Raw genomic sequence first — 22981 nt, 5'->3', positions numbered from 1 at the left:
TAAGCTGGTTCACATTTTTACTCTGATGCTTTCGTATAGTGGAAAGAGCCCTGACGAAATCAAAAAAGTGAGAAAACTTCATAGGTGGGACTTAATTCCACTACTAACCTAAGTTGTGAATTTGCAAAGGTTGATTGACTTCAGCTTTCCCATCTGGAAAGACAGAGCTGATGGTTCTGCTTTGTAGAGATGGAGTAAAATAATGTGTAAAGAGTAATATTTTCAAAGTGGCCGTAAAGAAAGACATACTGCGATGATGTCATTTGTGTGTGGAATCTAAAAAAGCAGAACTAAGAGAAACAGATGGCTGTGGGCAGAGCCTGGGGGAAAAGGGCAGATGTTTGTTGGTCAAAGTGTACAGTTTCAGTTATGCCGGAGAGTAAGTTCTGGAAACCTAACTTACAGCATGGTTGCTAATACTGTATTAAATGCTTGAGTAGATGATAAGTGTTACTATGGGGACACACACACACACACACACACACACACACACACACACGGTAACTATGTAAGGTATGAAAATGTTTATTTGCTTTATTGTGATAATCCTTTCATGATGCATACATTTTTTCGAATTAAGTTGCAAATCTTAAATATATGCAATGTTTATTTGTTGATTTTTTTACATCAATAAAGCTGGAAAAAGAAAACAAAAACAAAGTAGTTGTAGATAATGGTACTGAAAAGCTTTCTTTTTTCTTTCTTTTTTTTTTAAATCTGCTTGAGGATATCTGTGCTCACTAGGGAGAGAAAAAAAGAGAAAAAGAAAATGAGATACCACCCTCTGTAGGGGATGATCATACCACAGTCTCTTCCATTTCTCCTTTTGGTATTTTGGGTACTCATGCACACGTGCCCAGCATGTTTTTCAAGTTGCAGGAGTCTGTATTACCGTGTGGAATTGAGATACCCTAGCCATCATGCCACTGGCTGGCCTGGTATTATTATTTGTTTGACAAACATATATGTAATAGGCTGTTTTAATGATTAATCCTCTCGGTTTAATTGAAGTAGCCATACTGTTTTTATCTGAAGAATCTGAAGCACAAAGAGATTGCCACATAGCTAGTAAGATATTGATGCCCTCTAAGCCCTCATATACATCACTTTGTGAGCAGTAGAGCCTTCAGTATATTTTGGTCATTTTGGGGTCAAGTAATTCTGGTAGTCTAAACAGTGGAGACAAAATAGAAGGAAGGAGAAAGTAGAGGGGGCTGAAGGAAGATAGACTACTTCGATAACAAGTCTCCTATACCTTCCCTGAACCCACCTCTGGAAATACTCTGCCAGTCTGGATGTTATCCTTAGCATTGTTTATTTAGTAGTCATTTGGTTTATTAAAACATTTTATTACATAGTATTAGATATGCCACTGGCTGCACCTTGCCCTCTGAAACATAATTACAGTCAAGCCTAGCTAATGTGATTTGCGTTTTCTAATCTTTTTCTTAGACACAGTCATTGAAATTAGTGAGGAGGAACCTAGTAGCCTTAGTGAAGTAAACCTCGTGTATTATTAAGAATCTCTCATCGCTGTTTATTGAGGGACCACTGGCAGACTGATACTGTAGAAAGTAAAGGGAGGCTTCAACTCGCTTGAGAGCCCATATGAGAAATATGCTCTTTTTTTCTTTTTCCTTTTTTCTATAAGATAGATATGGGGGTATGAGAGTGTGGGAGTGAGAAATCACCCCATGGGGAGATGGCCACACTTCAGTCCCCTCTCCTCCAGTCTCCTCTTCTGGTTTTGGGCATGCGTGCATATGCACCCAGTATGATTTTCAAGCTGCTGGGTCCATGACTAGAACTGCACAGTCGGCATTGTGGGATCTAGTGCCATAACCTCCACGCCACCTGCTGGCACTCAGCACCCTTTTAAAATGCAGCTTTGTGTTTTGGAAAGAAAGTAAATCATTGTAAGATACTTGACCATTATAAGTTGCTAACAATGGTAAAATTTATAGCTATATCCTTTGAAAGAAAACGTGGGTGTTTTCCACTGAATTTAAAAACAACTCCTCCTGGGACCAGCAGTTGGTGTAATGGCTATGTTGCTGGACTCCCATGTCGTTGACTGCGGTTCAAGTCTTGGACCCGGTGGCTTAAACTCAAGCTGGGTGCGTGTGTGTGTGTGTGTGTGTGTGTGTGTGTGTGTGCTCAAGATTCCGAGAGGAGAATGAAGGAGAATGGGTTGCAGCGTGGCCACCCCCCCAGGGGATGATTTCTCGTTTTCTGTTTCTCTGTCTTTATGGCGAGTGCATGCGCCCTGTAACAAAAACCTCTCCAAAAATAAAAAATAAAAACAACTCCCTCCCTCTGATTCTCTGAAAAAGGTCACAGAATAGCAAAAACCTAACCTGTGAAAGATCTTAAACTGTGTTTTGAAGTAGATCTCGGATTTTGAGATATTTTAAGTTTGGAAAACTATTTTTTTCTGGCAATGATAGAGGTAAGTATAGCATTCACACCCAAATCTTTATATTTTGCTTGGAATTGTTAAGCAAAGATGTGAAAATAGGAGCATTCTATAGGTACTGGAAGTGTCTGGGATAGTTAAACCTGCTTATTTTTATTGTTCTTTCAGGTTTGTCCCAAGATGAAGATTCATGCAGTGATTGTAGTTGTCATGATAAACCAGGTACTAGCTTACAAAGTTTTGTGCCTGTCGGAAAAGCTCTTTTCCCAGAAATTTTCCAAACAAGTCAACTTTTGTTCTATGAGCGATTCAAAGCCTATCAAGATTATATTTTAGGTGAGTAGCTTCTTTGCTTCTTTTGTCTTTTTAGTATACAAGTAGATTGTCTGGCTCAGATTGCCAGTCGTTGGTTCTGAGAAGGTGGATTTAAATGACTTTATTAACTTCTCTCTGCTTTATGCCTTCTTCATTCTTACTGTGTTTAATTTGTCGTAGCTGACTGCAAGGCCTCTGAGGTACGGGAATTCACAGCTGAGTTCCTGGAGAAGGTCCTTGAACCATCTGGATGGCGGGCAGTCTGGCACACTAATGTGTTTGAGGTGCTGGTTGAGGTAAATTTAATTCTGTTGTCAAGACATTTGTCTCTAGCTATAAGCACTTCAGACTGTTATAGTCAAAGTGCTTATTTTTAATTAAAGTTTATGAGCTGATTGAAAATAGCATGTTTTCCACATCTAATTGCCATGGTGTATGAAGTGTTCTGCAAGTCTGAAAGGCAACCGAGGAACTTGCAGGGAATTAAGGTAGTTTGAGGTTTCGTGTCCTTTGGCAAGGGGAAATAGATGATAAACTATGAAGTAGAGGAGGTATTGAGATCATTTAAAAAATAAGGAGTCCTAATTATGAAGTCAGTGAAGTTTCAATTAATTTTTTGCCTTCTTAGTTGTAGCCCATTAAGTAGCTCAAACCAAATAGGCATTAAAACTAGCCCTTTTTTTGCCTAACAAATTTGTAGATGTGCCGTTAATCTCTTGATAATGTGTCCTGTTGCAGAAAATAAACACAATCTTACTTTTCAACTGACTGGGTCTTTTACATTAAATTTGCATTCTAATTACACCTTCAAATTTTTCTCAGTGTTTGTTAACTGGACCACAGAAACTCTGTTAAACTGAAATGTTAAACCAGGGAGTGTGAATACAAGTCGTTGCTACAGAAAATGACATCACTACAGTGATGATGTACAAGGCAGTGGGTTGCAGCTATTGCTTGTGAAATTTTGGATTGTGCTAATATCTTTAGTCAATGTTCCGCCCTATTAATGTGATTATGATAGCCTCCCTCCCAACTCAATCAATTTTCTAAAAGCAGTCTTTTTTCTTTCTTTTTTTTTTTTTTTGCAGTTCTCACAATGTTGTGTTCCTTTTATCTCAGCCTCCCAGCTGGGACTATTATTGTATACCACCACAACCAGCTCTTTCATTTATTTATTTTTTAAAAACAATTATTTATTTTATTTTATTTATTATTATTTTTTCCGCTGCAGGGCACATGTGCCCACTGACTCTCTTTTAGACAAGTTTTGCTATGTTGCTCAGGCTGTCTGGGAGCTCCCTAATCTTGCCTCAGCATCCTGAGTTGCTATAGGCACATACCACCATGCCCAGCATTTGGTTTGGACTAGGAATTGAACTATGGCTTCTCATGTGGTCTCAGCCTGCGGAACACAGCACGTGAGCAGCACATGCCATTGCACCTGGGCCCTCAAAGTCATTGTTTCAAAAGAGAAGCATGCCGTTTCTCTGTTTACAGCCTCTAGTGTGTTGTTGCATTTACCGAGGGCCTAGTGTTGGCTTATGCTTCTCAGTGGGATGGAGAACATGTAGAATCCACGCTCCTTCTGCTGCCCTTTGTGTCGTGGCTTCCTTGCCTCTCCCTTCTACCTCATCTCGCATATCTCCTCACCTCTCCCCCACTCCTTTGGTTCTAGGAAGAAGCAGTGCCTGTCTGTTCTTCCGGCTGCCAAGCTTATCTCAGTCACAGGAATGTTGGCAGGTTCCTGCTCCTCTGATGGTTGCTTCCTTTTCCTCCTTCTCAGCTCAGCTCTGAGAGACATCCCTTGGCTATTGCAGCAAGATCAGATTCCTACTCCCTGCTGGTTATTCTCTGCCACATGCTCATCACCAATTACTTTTCTCCCTTATTACAGTGTAAACTTGAGGAGTTTATATGTGGAGGAAGGCCTACCCCTTTTCATGCTTAAAAACAAAAATGAGCTGTGGCCAGCATTGCTGCAGAGGTAAAACATGACACTGCAAGGCTGACCCACATGGGAAGGTTCTGCGTTTGTGGATCTTGGTGTCAAGAGCCTGCTGGGGGAACCAGCAGTTAGCGTAATGGCTATGTCGCTGGACTCCCACGTAGTCGACCGCAGTTCATGTCCCGGACCCGGTGGCTTAAAACTCACGCCGGGCGCGTGTGTGTGCGTGCCCAAGGTCCCGAGAGGAGAATGGAGGAGAAGGGATTGTGGCGTGACCATCCCCCCTGGGGGGTGATTTCTCGCTTTCTGTCTCTATGTCTCTCTCTGTCTGTCTGGCGAGCGCACGCGCCCTACAGTGAAAATCTCTCTGGAAAAAAAAAGAGCCTGCTGGAAGCTATCTCTGTCTGTCTCTCATTTATGGAATAAATTAAAAAAAAAAAAAAGGCTGTCAATACTGTTTTATATGTGTGTCTTAAGTCAAATCATCTTATCTTAAATTTTAGGTCACGGACGTGGATTTTTCAGCCTTGAAGGCAGTGGTGAGGCTTGCTGAACCATATGTCTGTGAATCTCAAGTGAGCACTTTTACCTTGGAGTGTGTGAAAGAGCTCCTTGACCTGAAAGAGCATCGGTTGCCCCTGCAAGAGCTGTGGGTGGTGTTTGATGATTCTGGAGTGTTTGACCAGACAGCACTTGCAGTTGAGCATGTCAGGTAGGAAGAGAAGTTGATAAAAATAACTTGTGACCTGAAACTTTGGATAAAGTGAAGTAATTCTGGTCTGTGTTAGATCCAGATTTAAAACTTAGGCTGTAAATGTGCTCATTGCTACATTTAAAAATGTGGAAAGATAGTACACTTTCCATTTTCTTTGTTTTTAGACAGGGCCTTGCTGTGTTGCATTCCTCCTGCTTTGGCCTCCTTGCTGGCTTCTGAGCAGGTGCATGCCATCATGCCCAGCTTCTTTTAGGTATGGCTGGCTCAGGCCAGCCTTGAGCCTGTGATCTTTCTACCTCAGACTCCCTGAATTGCTGGAATTACAGGCGGGTGCTACTGTGCCTGGCCTTTAGGTTGGACTGGAAATTGAACTTGGGCCTCCCATGTGGTCACAGTATCTTAGTAGTGCATGCCAATATGGCTGGGCTTAATCTTTTTTAAAATAACAAAAACAAATTTTAAATGTTTTAAATGTTCATTTTATGGTAATTTCAAACTTAGAAAAAAGTTGAAAAACAATTGTACCGAGAGTTCCTGTTTATCTTTCACTCAGTTTTCCCAAATGTTAACAGAAGCTAGAGAGCAGTTTTTCTTTTTTGAGAGATTTTAGCCACAGGGCATGTGCACTTGCCAGAGAAAATTTTTCACAGAAAGCGAAAAATCACCCCCTTGGGAGGATGGCCAAGCTGCAATCCCTTTTCCTCCATTCGCCTCTTGGGATTTTGGGCACACACGCTTGGTGTGAGTTTCAAGCCATTAAGTTCAGAACTCAGGCTGCAGTTGGCAACGTGGGAATCCAGTGCCTTAACCACTATGTCATCTGCTGGTCCTGAAAGTGGTTTCTCAATTTGACTTGAATATACTTAGAAACTGCCTTTGAGTTGTGGTTGCTAAGGCTCGTAGTTGGTATATTTGAAAATAAGCAGACAAAAGGAAAGAGGAAAGAAAAAGTGAAGAAGTTGTATATTGTCATCTGTGCACCGATAAGACTAACACGCTTTGTTTTCAAGGATGTGTCTGGTCAAAGAGGCGTTTTTGCTCAGGCTCTGTCCATGACCCTTAGGGGATGTGTTCATGTCTTTCATCCTTTTTTGGTGTATTGAATAGTGGTCAGTGTATTGATTTCCACTTGTACAAGTATATCCCTTATCCCCTAAGTGGGAAAGAAAGCTGCTGCCCTACCTGGATTAATAGTTCTGCTTTGTAAAATTCTTTGATAAATCTTTTATCAGAGAGTTCTTGATAAAGAGAGTTCTTTTGTATCTTCTGTATATAAGAATATTCACTAAAGAAGTCTTATTTTTAGATATTTAGAAATGGATTTGTATTTCTTCAGGTACTAGAAGAATAATGTGATGACCATAGTATTAATAATGTTGCTTTGCATTTTGTAATGTAAAAAGTAGCTTTTAGCTTCTGTACCTTTAGTGAGTTAACCTGGTTTTGCTGAGCTTAATAAGAATACAAAGAAGCAGAATGTTGGGCTGGTCTTGTTTCCTAGTGGTTATGGGTGTTGGATTCCACAGGACTGATCACTATTCAAATCCTGGCCCTGGGGTTTGAAAAACATGCTGGGCAGGTGTGTCAGATATGTGTGCATGCATGCCCAAAATCCCAACAGGATGGGAACATGGAGGAGAGGGGTGTGTGGTGTAACCATGCCCCATTTGGAGTTGCTTTCTCCCTCTTTATCTTTCTATGGTGAGTACATGTGCTCTCTGACAATTAAAAAAAAAAAAAGAAAGAAAGAAAAGGAAAAGTTGAGGTCTCCTGACATGGAAAATTTATAATTATATGAAAGGATGTTTAACACCAGATGTTCAGTATTAGGTTGAACAATACATATAAATCTAAAGAACTGCTTTCTGTCCAGAACCAAGAAAAGCCCCGTATGTTTTTCTCATTTGAAGGTGAAGAGATAACTGATGAGTTCAGGAAATTAGGAATCAGGGAGCTAACCTCTCCTAATGGGCAGGAAGACAAATGTCGAGAATTAGTAATGTTATTTGAAGAGGAGCCTGGCTAAATTTACTCTTCATTTGGTGGGCTAGATTCTTGTCGGTGCCCAGAGAAGGTCAAATTATGAGGATTTCTATTTGTTTATTGGGTCAATAAATATTTGAGTCCTGGCTCCTTAGTGGAGGATGAGGTATGACTGATGCACAAAACAGACACAATCCCTGTCATCAGGGAGCTGTCAGTCTAAAGGTGGGAGATGAACCTTGATGAAATACAAGGTATATTTGTGATTGGAAATGCCAATGAGTGCTCTGAAAAATTAGAAAGTGTTCTAAGGTGAGGTCGGGTTGCTATTCATTTTTAAAGAATTTTTAAAGAATTAATTAATTAATTTAAATTTTTTTTGGAGAGGTTTTTGCTATAGGGTGTGTGCGCTCACCAGACAGACAGAGACAGAAAGCGAGAAATCCCCCCCCGGGGGGTGGCCACGCTGCAATCCCTTCTCCATTCTCCTCTTGGGATCTTGGGCACGCAAACACACACACGCCCAGTGTGAGTTTAAGCCACTGGATCCGGGACTTGAACTGTGGTCGACTACGTGGGAGTCCAGCGACATAACCATTACGCTAACTGCTGGACCCCCAAGAATTAATTAATCAATTTTTGAGAGAGATATTTTTGCTATAGCATGCATGTACTTGCCTGAGAGATAGAGAGACAGATAGAAAGTGAGAAATCACCCCTCCGGGGTGGTGGCCATGCCACAATCCCTTCTTCTCCATTCTTTTCTTGGGATTTTGGGCATACACACACATGCGTCTGGCTTGAGTTTTAAGCCACTGGGTCTGGAACTCAAATGGCAGTTGACCATGCTGGAGTCTAGCGCCTTAACCATTATGCCTCCTACTTTCCTCTGTTTTTAGATTTGATGAGAGAGAGAGGGAGAGAGAGAAAGAAAGGGAAAGTGAGAAAGCAAGCCACGAGGTTGAGACTTGAACCATGGTCTACCATGTGGGAGTCCAGTGCCTTCACCACCATGCCACCTGACAACCTCCAGGTTTCTGTTCTGTGGTTATTTACCAAAGAAGTGACATTTGGACTTGAATCTGAAGGACTAGCTAGGCGCAAGGGGTTGTGGCAGAAATGGAGAAGGCAACGAGTTCAGTAGCTCAGTGAGATTAAGGAGGTAAAAGACCAGTGTGGCCAGAACACAGACAGGACTGGGAGGAACCTAGGAAACCAGGTTAGAGAGTCGGGAGGGATCAGAAGGTGATCGCTTTGTCAGCCAGTTAGTTAATCATTTTTGTCTTGAAGAACAGTGGGGGGACCAGCAGTTAGCGTAATGGCTATGTCACTGGATTCCCCATGTAGTTGACCGCGGTTCGTTTCCCAGACCTGGTGCCTTAAAACTCACGCCGGGCGCGTACGCGTGCGTGCCCAAGATCCCGAGAGGAGAATGGAGGAGAAGGGATTGCGGTGTGGCCATCCCCCCGGGGGGTGATTTCTCACTTTCTGTGTCTCTGTCTCTCTCTGTCTGTCTGGCGAGCGCATGTGCGCTATAGCAAAAACCTCTCCAAAAAAAAGAACAGTGGGAAACTTTGAAAGATTTTCATTAGTGGGTGAATATGGTCATCTTTGTGTGTGTGTGTGTGTGTGTCTTAAAGATTCATTATGGCTGCTGTGTGGAAGCAAATGGAGGGCAACAGAATAGGGAAGCTAGTGAAGAGGCAAGAGCGAAGACTCAGTGGGGATAGGGAGAGACAGGGAGGCTCACTGACAAAGTAGAACGACTAGGGCTTGGTGATCAAGTGGATGTGGAGAAGGAGGAGAGATGAGTAGATATGGGAAAGTCAAGGCCAGCTCCCGGGTTTATGGCACGAAGAGTAAATCCAGGAGGAGGTGCAGATGAATGGTGAATGGTGTGTAACTGTCTGGGATGGTACTGGTAAGGATACCTGAACTGAGTCAGGAAATGTAAATTAAACCTACCTAAAATTCCTGGCAGCCTGACAGCATGTTACACAGAGGTTTGAAAGAGTTTGTGATATTGGGAGTTTACATGCAAGGGCTTAGACAGGAATGGTGCTTTAGAGTCAGATTATGAACCTGGATAGTATTGCCCAGCTCATGACTTCCTTCTGAGGGCAACAGAGAGCCAGGAGGGGTTTCATATTGAGTAGAATCATGCTCTGGTTCTTTTTTTTTTTTTCCCCTTAATTTTTTTTTGAAGAGAGACTCCTCAGGGGAAGAGACTGGTAGCCCAGTCTATAAGAAGTAAGAAATGGCTTTATTTTCAGCACTGCTTCCTTTCACAGTAGAATTTCTTGAAAAAAAAAAAAATATATATAGTAACGATCTGTACTTCTGGGCATCCAGGTAACACTTCTTTTTCTACCCTTATTTCATCACTGAAATTGTGCTCAAGGTCACCAGAGACTTCTTTCTATGTCCTTGTATCCAGGTGGCTTTTTTTTTGATATTTTCCTGTTTACCTATTGGCCACATTCTCGATATTTGATTCTTCTTCCTCTTTTTTTTTTTTTTTTAATTGCCAGAGGGCACATGTACTTCTAGAGGGAGAGAGGGAGAAATAGCAAGGGAGAGAGAAAGGCCAGAAGGAATGAGAAAACACCTTCCCATAGGGTGTGGTCATGCCATAGCCTTTTTTCCTCCACTTCTACACTCTGTCAGGATTTTGGGCACACATGCACATGTGCTGGTGTATTTTTCAAACCACCAGAGTTGGGGTTGGAGTCATGGTTGATCATGTGGGCTCCGGTTTCCTATGCACAGTGTTTAACTGCTGTGCTATGGGACTTACCCTATTTCTATCTTTTTTTTTTTTTTTTTGGTAGGACACATGTGCTCACTGGGGAGAGAGAAAGAGGGATAAAGTGAAAAAGTACCCCATGGGGGTCATGGTTACACTGAAATCCCTTCTCCTTCACCCTTCTCTCAAGATTTTAGGTACTCATGCTCATGTGCCTCGCTTATTTTTCAAGACACTAGGTGGGGACCTCAAAATGCACAGTTGGCCATATGGGATCCAGCTACTTAACCACCATACCACCTGGCTGACCTATTTCCATCTTCTTAACACACACTCTTCTCAGTTTCTGAAGTACCACTGTTCATTTGGCATTTTACTGGCTTGTTTTCTTAGTCATCTTGAGAGCCCAGCTCTTGGGCTAACCAGTGCTGTAATTGGTAAAGCAGCTGGATCCCACGTGACCGACAGCACAGTTTGAACCCTAGAGCCAGAGGCTTGAAAAACACATAGTGTATGTGTGCGGGCATGCCCTAAATTCTGAAAGGAGAATGGAGGAAAAGGAATTGAGGAGTGGCCATCCCCTCAGGGGAGGGGGGGGTGCTTTTTCACTTTCCTTGTCTCTCTCTAACAAACATGTGCCCCATTTACGAAGTTAAAAAAGTAAAAGAAAAAGATAAATAAGAGACCAGTTCTTTTATGCTCAACCTTTAGAATGTTGGAATTGCCCAGGGATCAGTCCTAGGCCATCTGCTTTTTTCTCTGATTAATATTGGAAGCACATTAGAATCATCTGGAGATTTTCTTTCTTTTTTTAAATTGCCAGTGGGCATTTGTACACCCTACTGAAAAAGAGAGAGAAAGAAAAAGGACTTCCTAATGGGGGAATCATCATGCTGCAACCCTCTTTTTTCTGTTTCTTCATCCCATTATGATTTGTGGTACATGCACAGGCTTGTTTTTCAAGCTACCAGGGCCAGGATTTGAACTGTGGCTGGCCATGTGCAGTCTGACTCAGTTAACCTCTATGCTATGGTGCTGGCCCTGGGGATTTTTTTTAAGGTTTTGGTATAGGGTATGTGTGCATGCTGAAGAGAGACAGAAAGAGAGAGAGTGAGACATCACCCCCTGGGAAGGATGGCCATGCCATGATCCTTTCTCCTTTATTCTTCTTTTGGGATTTTGGGCTCGCATGGATGCTCACACACTTGGTTTGTTTTCTAAACCACCAGGTCTCAGACTTGATTGTACAGGGCTTTGTGAGAGTGAGAGATGTTAACCACCATGCTAATGGCTGGCCAGGAATTTTTTTTTAATATATGAAGAAAGAATGATTGCATGAGATAAAGTATCAGTACTTAGTAACTAGCATTTTGAAATAAAGGTTCTAGGCAGTGATTATTGATGACTGCTACAGCCATTAGGTGAAAAACTGATAAGGAACTTTGTATTGGGTGGATCATGCTGACAACACCTGATTCAGTTTCAACATCAGGAAAAGAGACAAGGCATTGTGTGTTTCCTCTTGGAAATACAGTATATCTTTGAAGTGTTCTTGCCCCCCAAAATAAAAAAAATAAATAAATAACACTTTCCTGAAGCCAACTTGGTCTCTAGATCTTACCATGAATTTACTAGATATAAAGGAAACAAGGTCATGTTAAAAGACCTCTTGGAGATGTAATCAATAAAATCCAGAGAGTGGGAAATTATTACCTAAATTGCAGGGAAAAAGGGGGTAACTGGATCAATGAGAATGACTTAAGAGACATTGTCTTTTTTTTTTTTTTGGAGAGATTTTTTACTATAGGGCGCGTGCGCTCGCCAGAGAGAGACATAGAGACAGAAAGTGAGAAATCACTGCAGGATGGGCACACCGCAATGCTTTCTCCTCCATTCTCCTCTTGGGATCTTGGGCACGCACGCACACACGCCCGGCGTGAGTTTTAAGCCACCGGGTCTGGGACGCGAACCGTGGGCGACTACGTGGGAGTCCAGCGACATAGCCATTATGCTAACTGCTGGTTCCCGAGAGACACTATCTTTAAATACAATAGCTTATTCTTGTCTGGTTCCTGATTTGAACAGGTCAGCTGTAGAACAACAGCAAAACAGACAATTAGGGAAATTCAAACACTGGCTATTTGGCTATATTAAGGAATTAAAATTTTTTGATACAAAGATTTAATTTAGAGATACATAATAAAAATTTATGAATGATATATATAAAATTCGCTTCAAAATAACTCAGCATTAGGATAGTTGAGAGAAAGATAAACAGAAGAGTAAGTGGTTGGGGTAGAGATGAAATAAGATTGTTGAAGTTGGGTGATAGATACATGGTGTTTGTGATACTATTTTCTCTGGTCTTGTATATGCTTGAAATTTTCTGAAATGAAAAAATTTCTTAAGGCAAATGCCTGAGGATCTTTTAAAAAGTGTGGATGCTAAACCTCCCCCAAATATTCTGATTTATTGGTCTGGGATAAGGAATCAATTTATAAAAGTGTCCCAGGGGACTCTAATGTGCAGCCAGGGTTAAGAACTGCTGCTTTATATTATGTCCCCAGATGATCTCATCTATTGCTTTAATACCATCAATATGCTGACAACCTCCAGATTTATATCTCTAAGCCCTGACCTTTTCCTTGAGCTCTGGGCCTGTATATTCATCAGCATACTTGACATCATCCACTTGGAGGTCAAATAGGCATTTCAACCTGAACATGGTGAAAACAGAACTCTTTATTTGCAGTCCCAAAGCTGTTTTTCTCCCAGTCTTTTCTAATACATGGTACTACCACCCACCCAATTCCTGATGGTCAATAGTTCTGATAAAAGGAAAGTTAATGAAACTGGTCTTGTGGAAACACTTAACTAATTCAAAGAAGGTCTTCTCCTTGTGTGACTCATGACTACTAACTATAGCAAATTTTATATCCTCATATATGAGAATGTTGTATATATACTGTAGTTGGTAGAATTGTTTTGATTTATTCTTTAACTCTTACCCCTCCAAAACCTAAACTTTCTGAGCCAGTGATTGAATTTGAATAATGCTAAGTTTTTTTTTGTTTGTTTGTTTGTTTGTTTTAGGTTTTTCTACCAAAACATTTGGAGGAGTTGGGATGAAGAAGAGGAGGATGAATATGATTATTTTGTCAGATGCGTTGAACCACGATTGAGATTGTAAGTATTTATTACTCACCTTGCACACTTAAGAAAAATATTATCCATGGTTTAATTTTGCCTGTGTGTCATATATGTGTATGCATGTACACATACACACAGGGGCTCATTGAAACAGATCCCTGTACAAATAGTATAACTTCTAAATACATTATTAGATGAAACTTTATAAATGCACATAAGCTGCTTTTAGTGTTCATAAACGAAGTCTAAGAGCAGGGAGTTCTAGAACATCTAAGATAGTAGCTTGTTGTTATGAATCGGAATAAAATTCACTTGAGCTAGTGTGTTAAAAAGTTTGTTGGGCCTGTTCTGTGATAGTGGTCAAAGCAGCTATATCCTACATGGCTGATCACACAATTTGAGTCCCAGACCTGGTAACTGAAAATAAGCCAGGTGCATGTGTCTGTATTTCCAAAATCCCAAAAGGAGGGAGACATGGGAGAGAAGGAACTGGGGCATTACAATTCCCCATGGGAAATGCTTTTTCCTCACCCTCTCTCTTTGTCTCTAGGTCTCTTTCTGGCAAGTGCATACACCATCTAGTCAAAAAGTAAAAATAAAAAAAAAGAATCTTTTTGTTAACTTCAAAGACAACTGTTTGAAAAACAATGGAGTGATTTGAATTACAGGTTATTTTGCTTTAATTTTTTGAGAGAGTACTTTTAAAAGTATTTTCTTAAAGTTCCTATAGTAAAACACATTAGGCTAAACGATTACACTTACCTCAGGAGATCTGTCAAGCTCTTGCCTTAAATAATAAAAATACTAAATGGGGGGACCAGTAAATGGTGTGATGGTTATGGTGGTTACCTCACTGGACTCGCACAGAGTCAACCTTGGTTCCTCTGGCTTGAGCCTCATGCCGGGCGCATGTGCATGCCATGCCTAAGATCCTGAGAGGAGAGTAGAGGAGAAGGAATTGTGGCGTGGCCATTCCCCTTGGGGATGATTTCTCACTTTCTGTCCCTCTATCTCTCTCTGTCTCTCCAGCGAGCACATATACCCTATAGCAAAAAACCTCTCTAAGAAAATACTAAATAGTATTTTTTGATACTATTGATGGTAAGTAAAAATATCCAAAACACCTAGACACATTTGTTTTTTTTTTAGGAGAGGTTTTTGCTGTAGGACATGTGTGCTTGCCAGAAAGACAGAGACAGACAGAAAGCAAGAAATCACCCCCCAGGAGGGATGGCTACGCTGCAATCCCTTCTCCTCCATTCTCCTCTCTGGATCTTGGGCATGCACGCACATACACCCATTGTAAATTTAAGCCACCAGGTCCAGGACTCGAACCGTAGTTGACTACATGGGAGTCCAGCGACATAACCATTATGGCAACTGCTGGTCCCAACACCTAGACATATTTGTATACTTCATCATATTTTGGCAGGGAAACCCTTCCAAACAAAACTATCAAAATTAGTGATGCAATCCAAATATTTTTTCTATACTGATCTTATTAAATGTGGCATTAATTTTTTCCACTAGATGGTGCCCTAAGACCACTTTTTTTTGTGTGTTCATGAAAAATTATTTAGTAGGCAGTGCTGCAATAAAAATAAAATTAGAACTTATACTCCAAAAAATATCACAGAAGGAAATTTTTTTCCCCCCTGTATGAAAGATGCTTTGATTTAAGGCAATAAGCCCTTACATTTCTGTGGAATCCAATTTGTTTTAGTAAGTCAGTTTAGTTAAGTTTCTCTTAGTATAATAGTAAATAATAATAAAATATAAAAATATGTGAAAGTCTGGTTAATGGTTCCACCTGACTTAAAATTATATACATCTAATTTCAGCTTTTCACAAATTGCCTATGATTTCTATTTAGCTTTTCTGGTGTTTTCATTGTTTCCTATTTTCCTGTAATGTTTTCAACAAAATGCCTGCATTTCAGTAAGCCTGAATATTTTCTAGCTTTGGTACAGTTGGGTTTTGATTACAGTGAAATGTAATGGTAGGTGAATATTATGTATATCGGGCAAATTTGATGTTCACTTAGAAAAAAATTGCATTCTGATTTAATAGCCTTGCATGTGCTAGCAATAGGAAATGATTTACATACACACCCTGTAACATCATGGCAGGTGGGAAAACATAAGGGAGGAATTGTTTTTAGTTACAGAGAAGAGACTATGGTACTTAATGGAGAAACTGGAATGTTATCAAATGTAAGCAGCTTTTTAAAAAGGTCTCTGGACTAAGATAGGTGAGAGCTATCAATAGGCAAGATTTAAAAGGAATCAAACCATACTGGTTTGATCTTGCACTGAAGGTAAATGTTTTGCCTTTCTCTTCAAAGCATACTGCTTCAAAACCACAAAGGGTCTGGGACATAGATGCTGGTTCATTGCTTTTAGATTATGAAATACGAGTATAATGAGAAGAAATAAGCTGATAGAGTAGATATTGGAAATGCTGAGAAACGTATTTCAAAATGCAATCTTTTAATAATAAAATTGTCATTATCTTAAATTGACAAGTAATTGTACATGTTTTGGGGCATAGTGTGATAATTTGATATGTGTCTATAATACATAATAATCAAATTAGGTGAATTTAAATTTGAGTCTTAACTTCCCAACTTAATAGACCAAATGAAGCAGCCAGTGGTTTGGTCCCCAATTTCTTGTTTGCAAAGTAGATGTCAGGAATATCTTTAAATGAGTATGCATTAACCAAAGTGGGCAAAACCCTTGTTTTTCAAGCTTCGCCTAATTAATTTACTTGAAAAGTAGAAAACAAATTATTTTTTAATTCATTTTAAATACTATTGAGTTTTCACCATAATTTGATGTACATTTATTCAAGATGTGGTTCTGTTTTTTTCCCCGTCTTATTCAGAGCATGACTAAGTTAAGAAAAATGCATCATCTAAGGCAGTAATTCTCAACACTGGCTACACATTAGCATCCTTAGGGAATTAAAAAAATAATAATGCCAAAAATTCCTCTCTACTTCCAGACACATATTTAATTGATCCAGATAGGGGCCAGCGTTATCTGTATTTTAAAAATTTATTTATTTATTTTAGAGGATTTTGACTTAGGGTATGTGCGCTTACAGGGCAGGGGGGTGGGGTGGGTGGAATGGGGGACAGACAGACAGTGACAGTGAGAGGGAACATGAGAAATCATCCCCCAGCGGTGGGGTGGCCATGCTGCAGTCCCTTCTCCATTCTCCTCCCAGGATCTTGGGGACACACACACACACATGCTCCTGGTATGATTTTCAAGCCGATCTTGGGGACACACACACACACATGCTCCGGTTAGTATTTACAAGCCACTGGATATGGGACTTGAACTATGGTCAGCCATGTGGGAGTCTGGTAATGTAACTGCTATGCCATCTGCTGCATCCCCCCCACCTGTATTTTCAAAAGCTCTCCAAGTGACTCTAATATCCAGCCAGGGTTAAGAAGCTTTGGTTTAAGGCATGTAGTCAATAGTCTCTTTTCTTTCTTTCTTTCTTCCTTCCTTTTTTTTTTTTTTTTTTTTTTTTATTTCCCTGTAGCGCTTTTGGATGTTTTTTTTTGTAATTTCGCTGTAGAGCTTGTGCATGAGAGAGAGAAAGAAAGCACCCCCTGGGGTCGAAGGCCACACCACAGTCCCTTCTCCTCACTTCTCTTGGGATTTTGTGCATGCATACACACATGCCTAGTTATGTTTTTCAAGGTGCTAGGTCTGGGACTCAAACCATGCAGTCGGCCTTGTAGAATCCGGCATCTTAACCACCATGCCACTGGCTGGCCTGCTAGCCAGTATATTTATAAATGAAGAAATAAAGCGATCGTTTTAAAACTATAGGTAATGAAAATAATATTATACTTTATTTTTAAAATCCATTAACTTTATATCCATTAACTTGATTGTATATTCATAAATTATTTTATTGTACCTAGAAATACTTTTTGTTCTGCTTATATATTTGAGAAATTATCTAAATAAATAAACTTTAAGTGCCAGTAATGTGATCTAGTACAAGGTTATTTGGTTGTAATCACTGTCTAATTTAGTAGTGACAACTTTACTTTTTCTCAGAATCTCAAAGCCTTATGTTTTTGAGATTCTTCAATAATCTTCCCGAGGGAGTATTAAGTGTTATTTTGTGCCATAATGCTTTAAATGTAAGAAAAGGCTAGATGATTTGAGTTATCTCTAGTTTTTCAGCTTATACATATGATAATCTTAAATGTCATTGAGAAACAGTTTGAGAGACTTCCTTCCCTATCCCCACTCACAGATTGCCTCCTGTCGTATCACTAAAATTTTTAATTTAATACATGAGGAGAAAATACTTTCTTATTAAATAATAATCACAAATTGTGCAACATAAGCTTTCAGTGTTTCTAAAGCACAAATGCTTGGACCTAATAAAAAGATAACCAACTCTTCAAAAGGAGAAAAATTAGTGAATGAAGGGGTACTTCAATAGCTTCTGCTTATAATCGAGTGCTATTCAGAAAGACTTAACATGTGCCTGAATTATAAACCATAAAACACTTTTCTTACTGGGTCTTTGAGGACTAAGTGGGCTGTCTCAGTGGTAGGAAAATGTGCCTGAAATGCAATAGATTTCAATTTGCTTTTAAACTTTTAGGCATTATGACATTCTTGAAGACCGAGTTCCTTCAGGACTTATCGTTGACTACCATAGTCTCTTGTCTCAATGTGAGGAGAGTTACAGAAAGTTTTTAAATCTGAGGAGCAGTTTGTCAAATTGTAGCTCTGACTCAGAGCAGGAAAATATCTCCATGGTGGAAGGGTTAAAATTGTATTCGGAGATTGAACAGTTGAAACAAAAACTGAAACTCATTGAGAATCCTTTGTTGAGGTATGTGCGTCTTTGTTATTATTAGCCAGTTAGCATTTTTTCTTTCTAGCCGTTTTACTGAGGTCTGATAGGTTTATTCGTTTTTTTAAAAGATATGTGTTTGGTTATCAGAAGAATTCTAATATCCAAGCAAAGGGTATCCGTCCAAATGGTCAGAAGGTTACCCATGTGGTCTCCTCCATCATGATGACTGGTCTACTGCAGTCCCTGCTCAGAGACAGGCTTTGCCAGGAGCCTTGCAAGGAAGAAACAGAAATTCAGGTAAAGGGAGAGTTTCTTGCTCCAGTTAATTTTTAAATTTCTGATTCTCCTAGGTTTTCATGAATTCTAGAAAGTGTTTATAGGAGCTTCCCAGACTAGTTTTCTGTGAAATGGGAAGTAGTGAAAGCATTGGTTTTTGTCAGCAATAGCCACTTACCAAGTGTGCACTGTAATCTGGAACTATCAAAGGAGATCCTTCATAGACAGTTTCGGCTCCATCCTCAAAGTGAGACATGAAGTCACCTGGAAGTAATACTCCAGTTGCTTTTGGTGAATATTTGCAATTATTGTTCTTTTCTAGTTCCATAGTGATCCGTTGTCTGCTATAAATGCCTGCTATGATGGTGACACTGTTATTGTTTGTCCTGGCCATTACATGATACATGGCACATTCGCCATTGCTGACTCCATTGAGTTGGAAGGTGAGTTATAGAAGATAAAACAAAGCCACACATGTGATATGTTTAAGCAAACAGTAAATCAGTGATTTTGTTGGAGCTCCAATGTGATTTCAACCTGTTTAATTTCAAATAAGTTACTTTGAAACATTAAAGGTATTTAAGGCTTACAGGGAGATTCACAGATTCACACAGTGTTTGAGCAACTTGAGTTGCAGTTCTTTGTTATATATATTGGGAATATGTTTATAGGCATATACAGAATAAAGACCAAATACTTTCCAGATTATAGATAGTTTATATAAAGGAAATCTAATTTCTAGAATAGAAAAAAAATCCTTGCAATATTTTTTTAAGTTATTTTTAATAATTTGTTGTTTGCTATTATCTTATATATGTTATGGATATATTGGTCTATGTTTGTCCATGTGTATGTGTTTTGTTAAATTAGATTTTTTAAGTTTTTTGCTATAGGGCACATGCACTCATCAGAGAGGCAGAGAAAGGACAAGTGAGAAATCACCTCTCTGTGGATGACCACGTTGCAATTCCTTCTTCTTTATTCTCTTCTTGGGATTTTGGGCATGCTCGCACACTCACGTAATGTGATTTTCAATTTGAATCTGGGATTCGAACCACACTTGGCCGTGTGGGATTCCAGCACCCCTACCACCATGCCACCTGCTGGTACTAATTACCTCGTTTTTATGAGGGTCATATTTAACTTGAAATTGGTATAAAAATTATCTTAATTCTTTAAAAGCTGCTGAAATCACAAATGCCACACTTTGTATCTTGACCAAAGTATACTTTTGAGAACATTAATGTTGAAAATTTTTATTAAAGTAACTTTTTAGCGGTTATAATCTTATTTTATTTAGAGTGATTCCTAAATTTAGGTTACTTTATAATTGTTCATCTTGGTGTATATTTCCATAACATGTCAAATTTAGATGCACCTGTTCAACTATTTACCAAAACAGCTTCAAGTTAGCAATAAAGCTTGTAATGCAAAAAATCATATATCATTTTGGGACTTGTGCAGCTGTTCACAAACTGCTTAAGCTATGTTCTTTATCTTTATCTTGTCAAAACTTCTTAATGGAAGCAAGGCTGGGAGTTTAATTTCCTGCTGTTCACTAGTACATCATTTTACCCCCTTTTTTGTTTTATGTGTGTAATTTTTGTTCTTTCTTCTCTCCAATATTTGATTTATAATAGATGTGTGTGTATAAATAACACATCTGCAGCATAAATCACTGCAATAAAAACACTTTATTTTTTGGCATAGTGAAAATAACATTGATATTATAGATTGTATGGTGGATAAGAGTTCTTCCTAGATTGGTGAGGAAATTATAATGTAATTGCCAAAGTGTCATAAATAACCATATAGAATTCTGATAGATAAGTGTAAAAATGACTGTAAATTTGCTAACAGTGGGCATTTCTAAAAATTGAGAGATCAGATGGTATCTCTAGTGTGAATATATGGAGTACTTGTTCATGAGTAAGATTAAAGCTTATCTGATAGTGATGTGTAGCTGACATATGTATCGAGTACCTACTATGTAAAGGGTATTAGCATTACTTACAGTTGGTTTTTCTTTCTCATTTAGAAAAACTACTTTAGGTGATGGTTTTCTGTTTAAATGAAGAATACACAATTTGTGTAATAATTTCAGTTTCTTTTTTTCTAAATATGCAATTCTTTTTTATTTTTTACCTTTTTGATGATAAGAACAATGGTTATTATGGAAAATAGCCTGTTTATTACAGTTGCTGCTTTCATTTATTTAAATAAAGAGTATCTTTAGACAATGTGAATTATGTTGTATAGCTTCATCTATGTGGTTCTGTTTTATAAAGATACAAGACAGGCAGATTCTTTAGTTTTCTGATACTCTTAATTTTTTGTAAGCCCATTCAGAGGTTTAGTCTACATTATTGATTTGATTATGATTTATAGAGATCTGATTTTATTTTTTTTGAAAGGTTTTTACTATAGAGTACATGTGCTCACCAGAGACAGAAAGCAAGAAATCACCCCCACAGGGGGAATGACCATGCTGCAATTCCTTTTCCATCCTTGGGATGTTGGGCACACATGTCCAGCATGACTTTCAAGCTGCCGGGTCCAGGACTCAAATTGCAGTTGATTATGTGGGAGTTCAGTGCCTTAGCCACTATGCTGCCTACTGACCCCAAGATCTGATTTCTTTAATTGGCTAACAAGTAGACTTTCTCAGTAGAAAGTTAACAACTTTTTGTTGTTGTTGTTTTTGAGAGATATTTTTGCTATAGGGCGCATGTACTTGCTGGAGAGACAGAGACATAGAGACAGAAAGTGAGAAATCACTCCCTGAGGGGATGGCCACACAGCAATCCCTTTTTCTCCATTCTCCTCTTGGGATCTTGGCCATGCACATGCCTGGCATGAGGTTTAAGTCACCAGGTCCAGGATTTGAACTGCAGTCGACTATGTGGGAGTTCAGTGATATAATTATTATCCCATCTGCTGGTCCCACTAAAATGACTTTAAGTCAATTTGTCACATTCATCAATCTGTTTAAGAAAATATTAAAATTAAATAGTCTTGAGAAACGCTTAGGTTTATTATAATGTAATTTATATGATGATAATAATAGACTCTTAGAGTTGGAAACAAATTTAGAGGGCCAGCTGGTGGTGTGGTGCTTAAGGCAGCTGGATCCCACATGGCTGATTGTGCAGTTAAAGTCTTGGACCTGGCGACTTGCAAAGCATCCTGGGCACATGTACATGTGTGCCCAAAATCGCAAGAAGAGAGTGGAGGAGAAGGGATTGTGGAATTGTGGTGTGGCCATTCCCTATGGGGCTGATTTTTCACTTTCCCTTTCTCTCCAGAGGGATGATAATTGCCATGGCAAAAAAGAAAAGAAAAAAAAGAGAGAGAGAGAAATAAACCTAGAAGTTCTAAATGCCTTAAAGCTCTTTGATTCAGCTGTGAGTCCTTGGGATTATTTATTTACTTTTATAGCAATTTTGCAGGTGAATTTAGTGCTTAGTTGGTCCAGGATGGTGGATAGGGTAGTCTTCCTGATATGGGGATATGTTAGGGAGTTGTTCATGTTAAAAATTTGATACCATGGTTTAAATTATAATTAAAATAAAATATGTAGAGAGATAACTAGATTTTATTTAAATGCACCTGGGTTGACTAGTCTCAAGTTATCGTTCAGAGTCATTTCAACTAGAGAAACCTGTTTTAGCATTTTTGTGTTTATACATTTTCATTCACTCATCTTAATGTTTTTGCTCTCTTCCTTAGGATATGGTCTACCAGATGATATTGTTATAGAAAAGAGAGGCAAAGGAGACACTTTTGTGGATTGTACAGGTGCAGATATTAAAATCTCAAGCATAAAATTCGTGCAGCATGATGCTGTAGAAGGAATCTTAAGTAAGTATCTGAATGTTTGGTGTATTAACTGTCCGAGACTTTGAAAGAGAACCTTACTTTCTGGGACCAGCAGTTAGCGTAATGGCTATGTCCCTGGACTCTCATGTAGTCAACCACGATTCGCGTCCCAGACCCGGTGGCTTAAAACTCACGCCGGGCGCATGTACGTGCGTGCCCAGGATTCCGAGAGGAGAATGGAAGAGAAGGAATTGCAGTGTGGCCATCCCCCCAGGGGGTGATTTCTTCCTTTCTGTCTCTCTGTCTCTGTCTGTCTGGCGAGCACATGCGCCCTGTAGCAAAAACCTCTCTAAAAAAAAAGAGAACCTTACTTTCTATGGAAGGTAGAATTTAATGAAATACCACTCTTGCGTTTATAAGAGGCTGATGAATTTTTTGTTCATGTACAAAGTGTGATAACTTTGGACTCTTATCCCAAAGAGAAAAATAGTTGAACTTGTTTTGAAAATTTGTTAGTTTAATAATTAATATTTCTTTTCCGTGTGATCATTTTTTTTCATTTAGCACATTTGTGTGTTATGGTTTGTTTTATAGTCTTTGTATTCAATTTAGCACTAAATTAAAACTAGGTATCTTCATATTGCTCTACTACTTGTGTCCTAGGATCTGTATCTTCTTTCTTGAATTAGGGTCCTTTTCTTTTCCCTTCTAACTAAGATACTGAGCAAATATGCTTTCTGATACTTTTTTTTTTTGGTAATGAGAAGTGCTTTT

The 22981-nt window shown here is 39.1% G+C and overlaps 1 protein-coding gene across 1 annotated transcript in view; it reads left to right on the top strand.

Annotated features, from left to right (window-relative positions):
* Nucleotides 1-369: 369 nt before the first annotated feature.
* The window catches only part of SHCBP1 (SHC binding and spindle associated 1), a 38175-nt gene continuing 15563 nt past the window's right edge, over nucleotides 370-22981 (top strand). Inside the window, exons 1-9 of the mRNA XM_006170465.3 lie at nucleotides 370-379; nucleotides 2585-2752; nucleotides 2912-3027; nucleotides 5180-5388; nucleotides 13214-13306; nucleotides 17915-18148; nucleotides 18241-18409; nucleotides 18711-18831; nucleotides 22118-22249. Coding sequence (XP_006170527.1) covers nucleotides 370-379; nucleotides 2585-2752; nucleotides 2912-3027; nucleotides 5180-5388; nucleotides 13214-13306; nucleotides 17915-18148; nucleotides 18241-18409; nucleotides 18711-18831; nucleotides 22118-22249 — 1252 coding nt within the window. The remainder of the gene's footprint in view (nucleotides 380-2584; nucleotides 2753-2911; nucleotides 3028-5179; nucleotides 5389-13213; nucleotides 13307-17914; nucleotides 18149-18240; nucleotides 18410-18710; nucleotides 18832-22117; nucleotides 22250-22981) is intronic.

Source organism: Tupaia chinensis, unplaced genomic scaffold (genome assembly GCF_000334495.1).
Source record: "Tupaia chinensis unplaced genomic scaffold, TupChi_1.0 Scaffold148557_1, whole genome shotgun sequence".
Classification (NCBI taxonomy): domain Eukaryota; kingdom Metazoa; phylum Chordata; class Mammalia; order Scandentia; family Tupaiidae; genus Tupaia; species Tupaia belangeri.
This window is presented reverse-complemented; position numbering and strand designations above follow the sequence as displayed.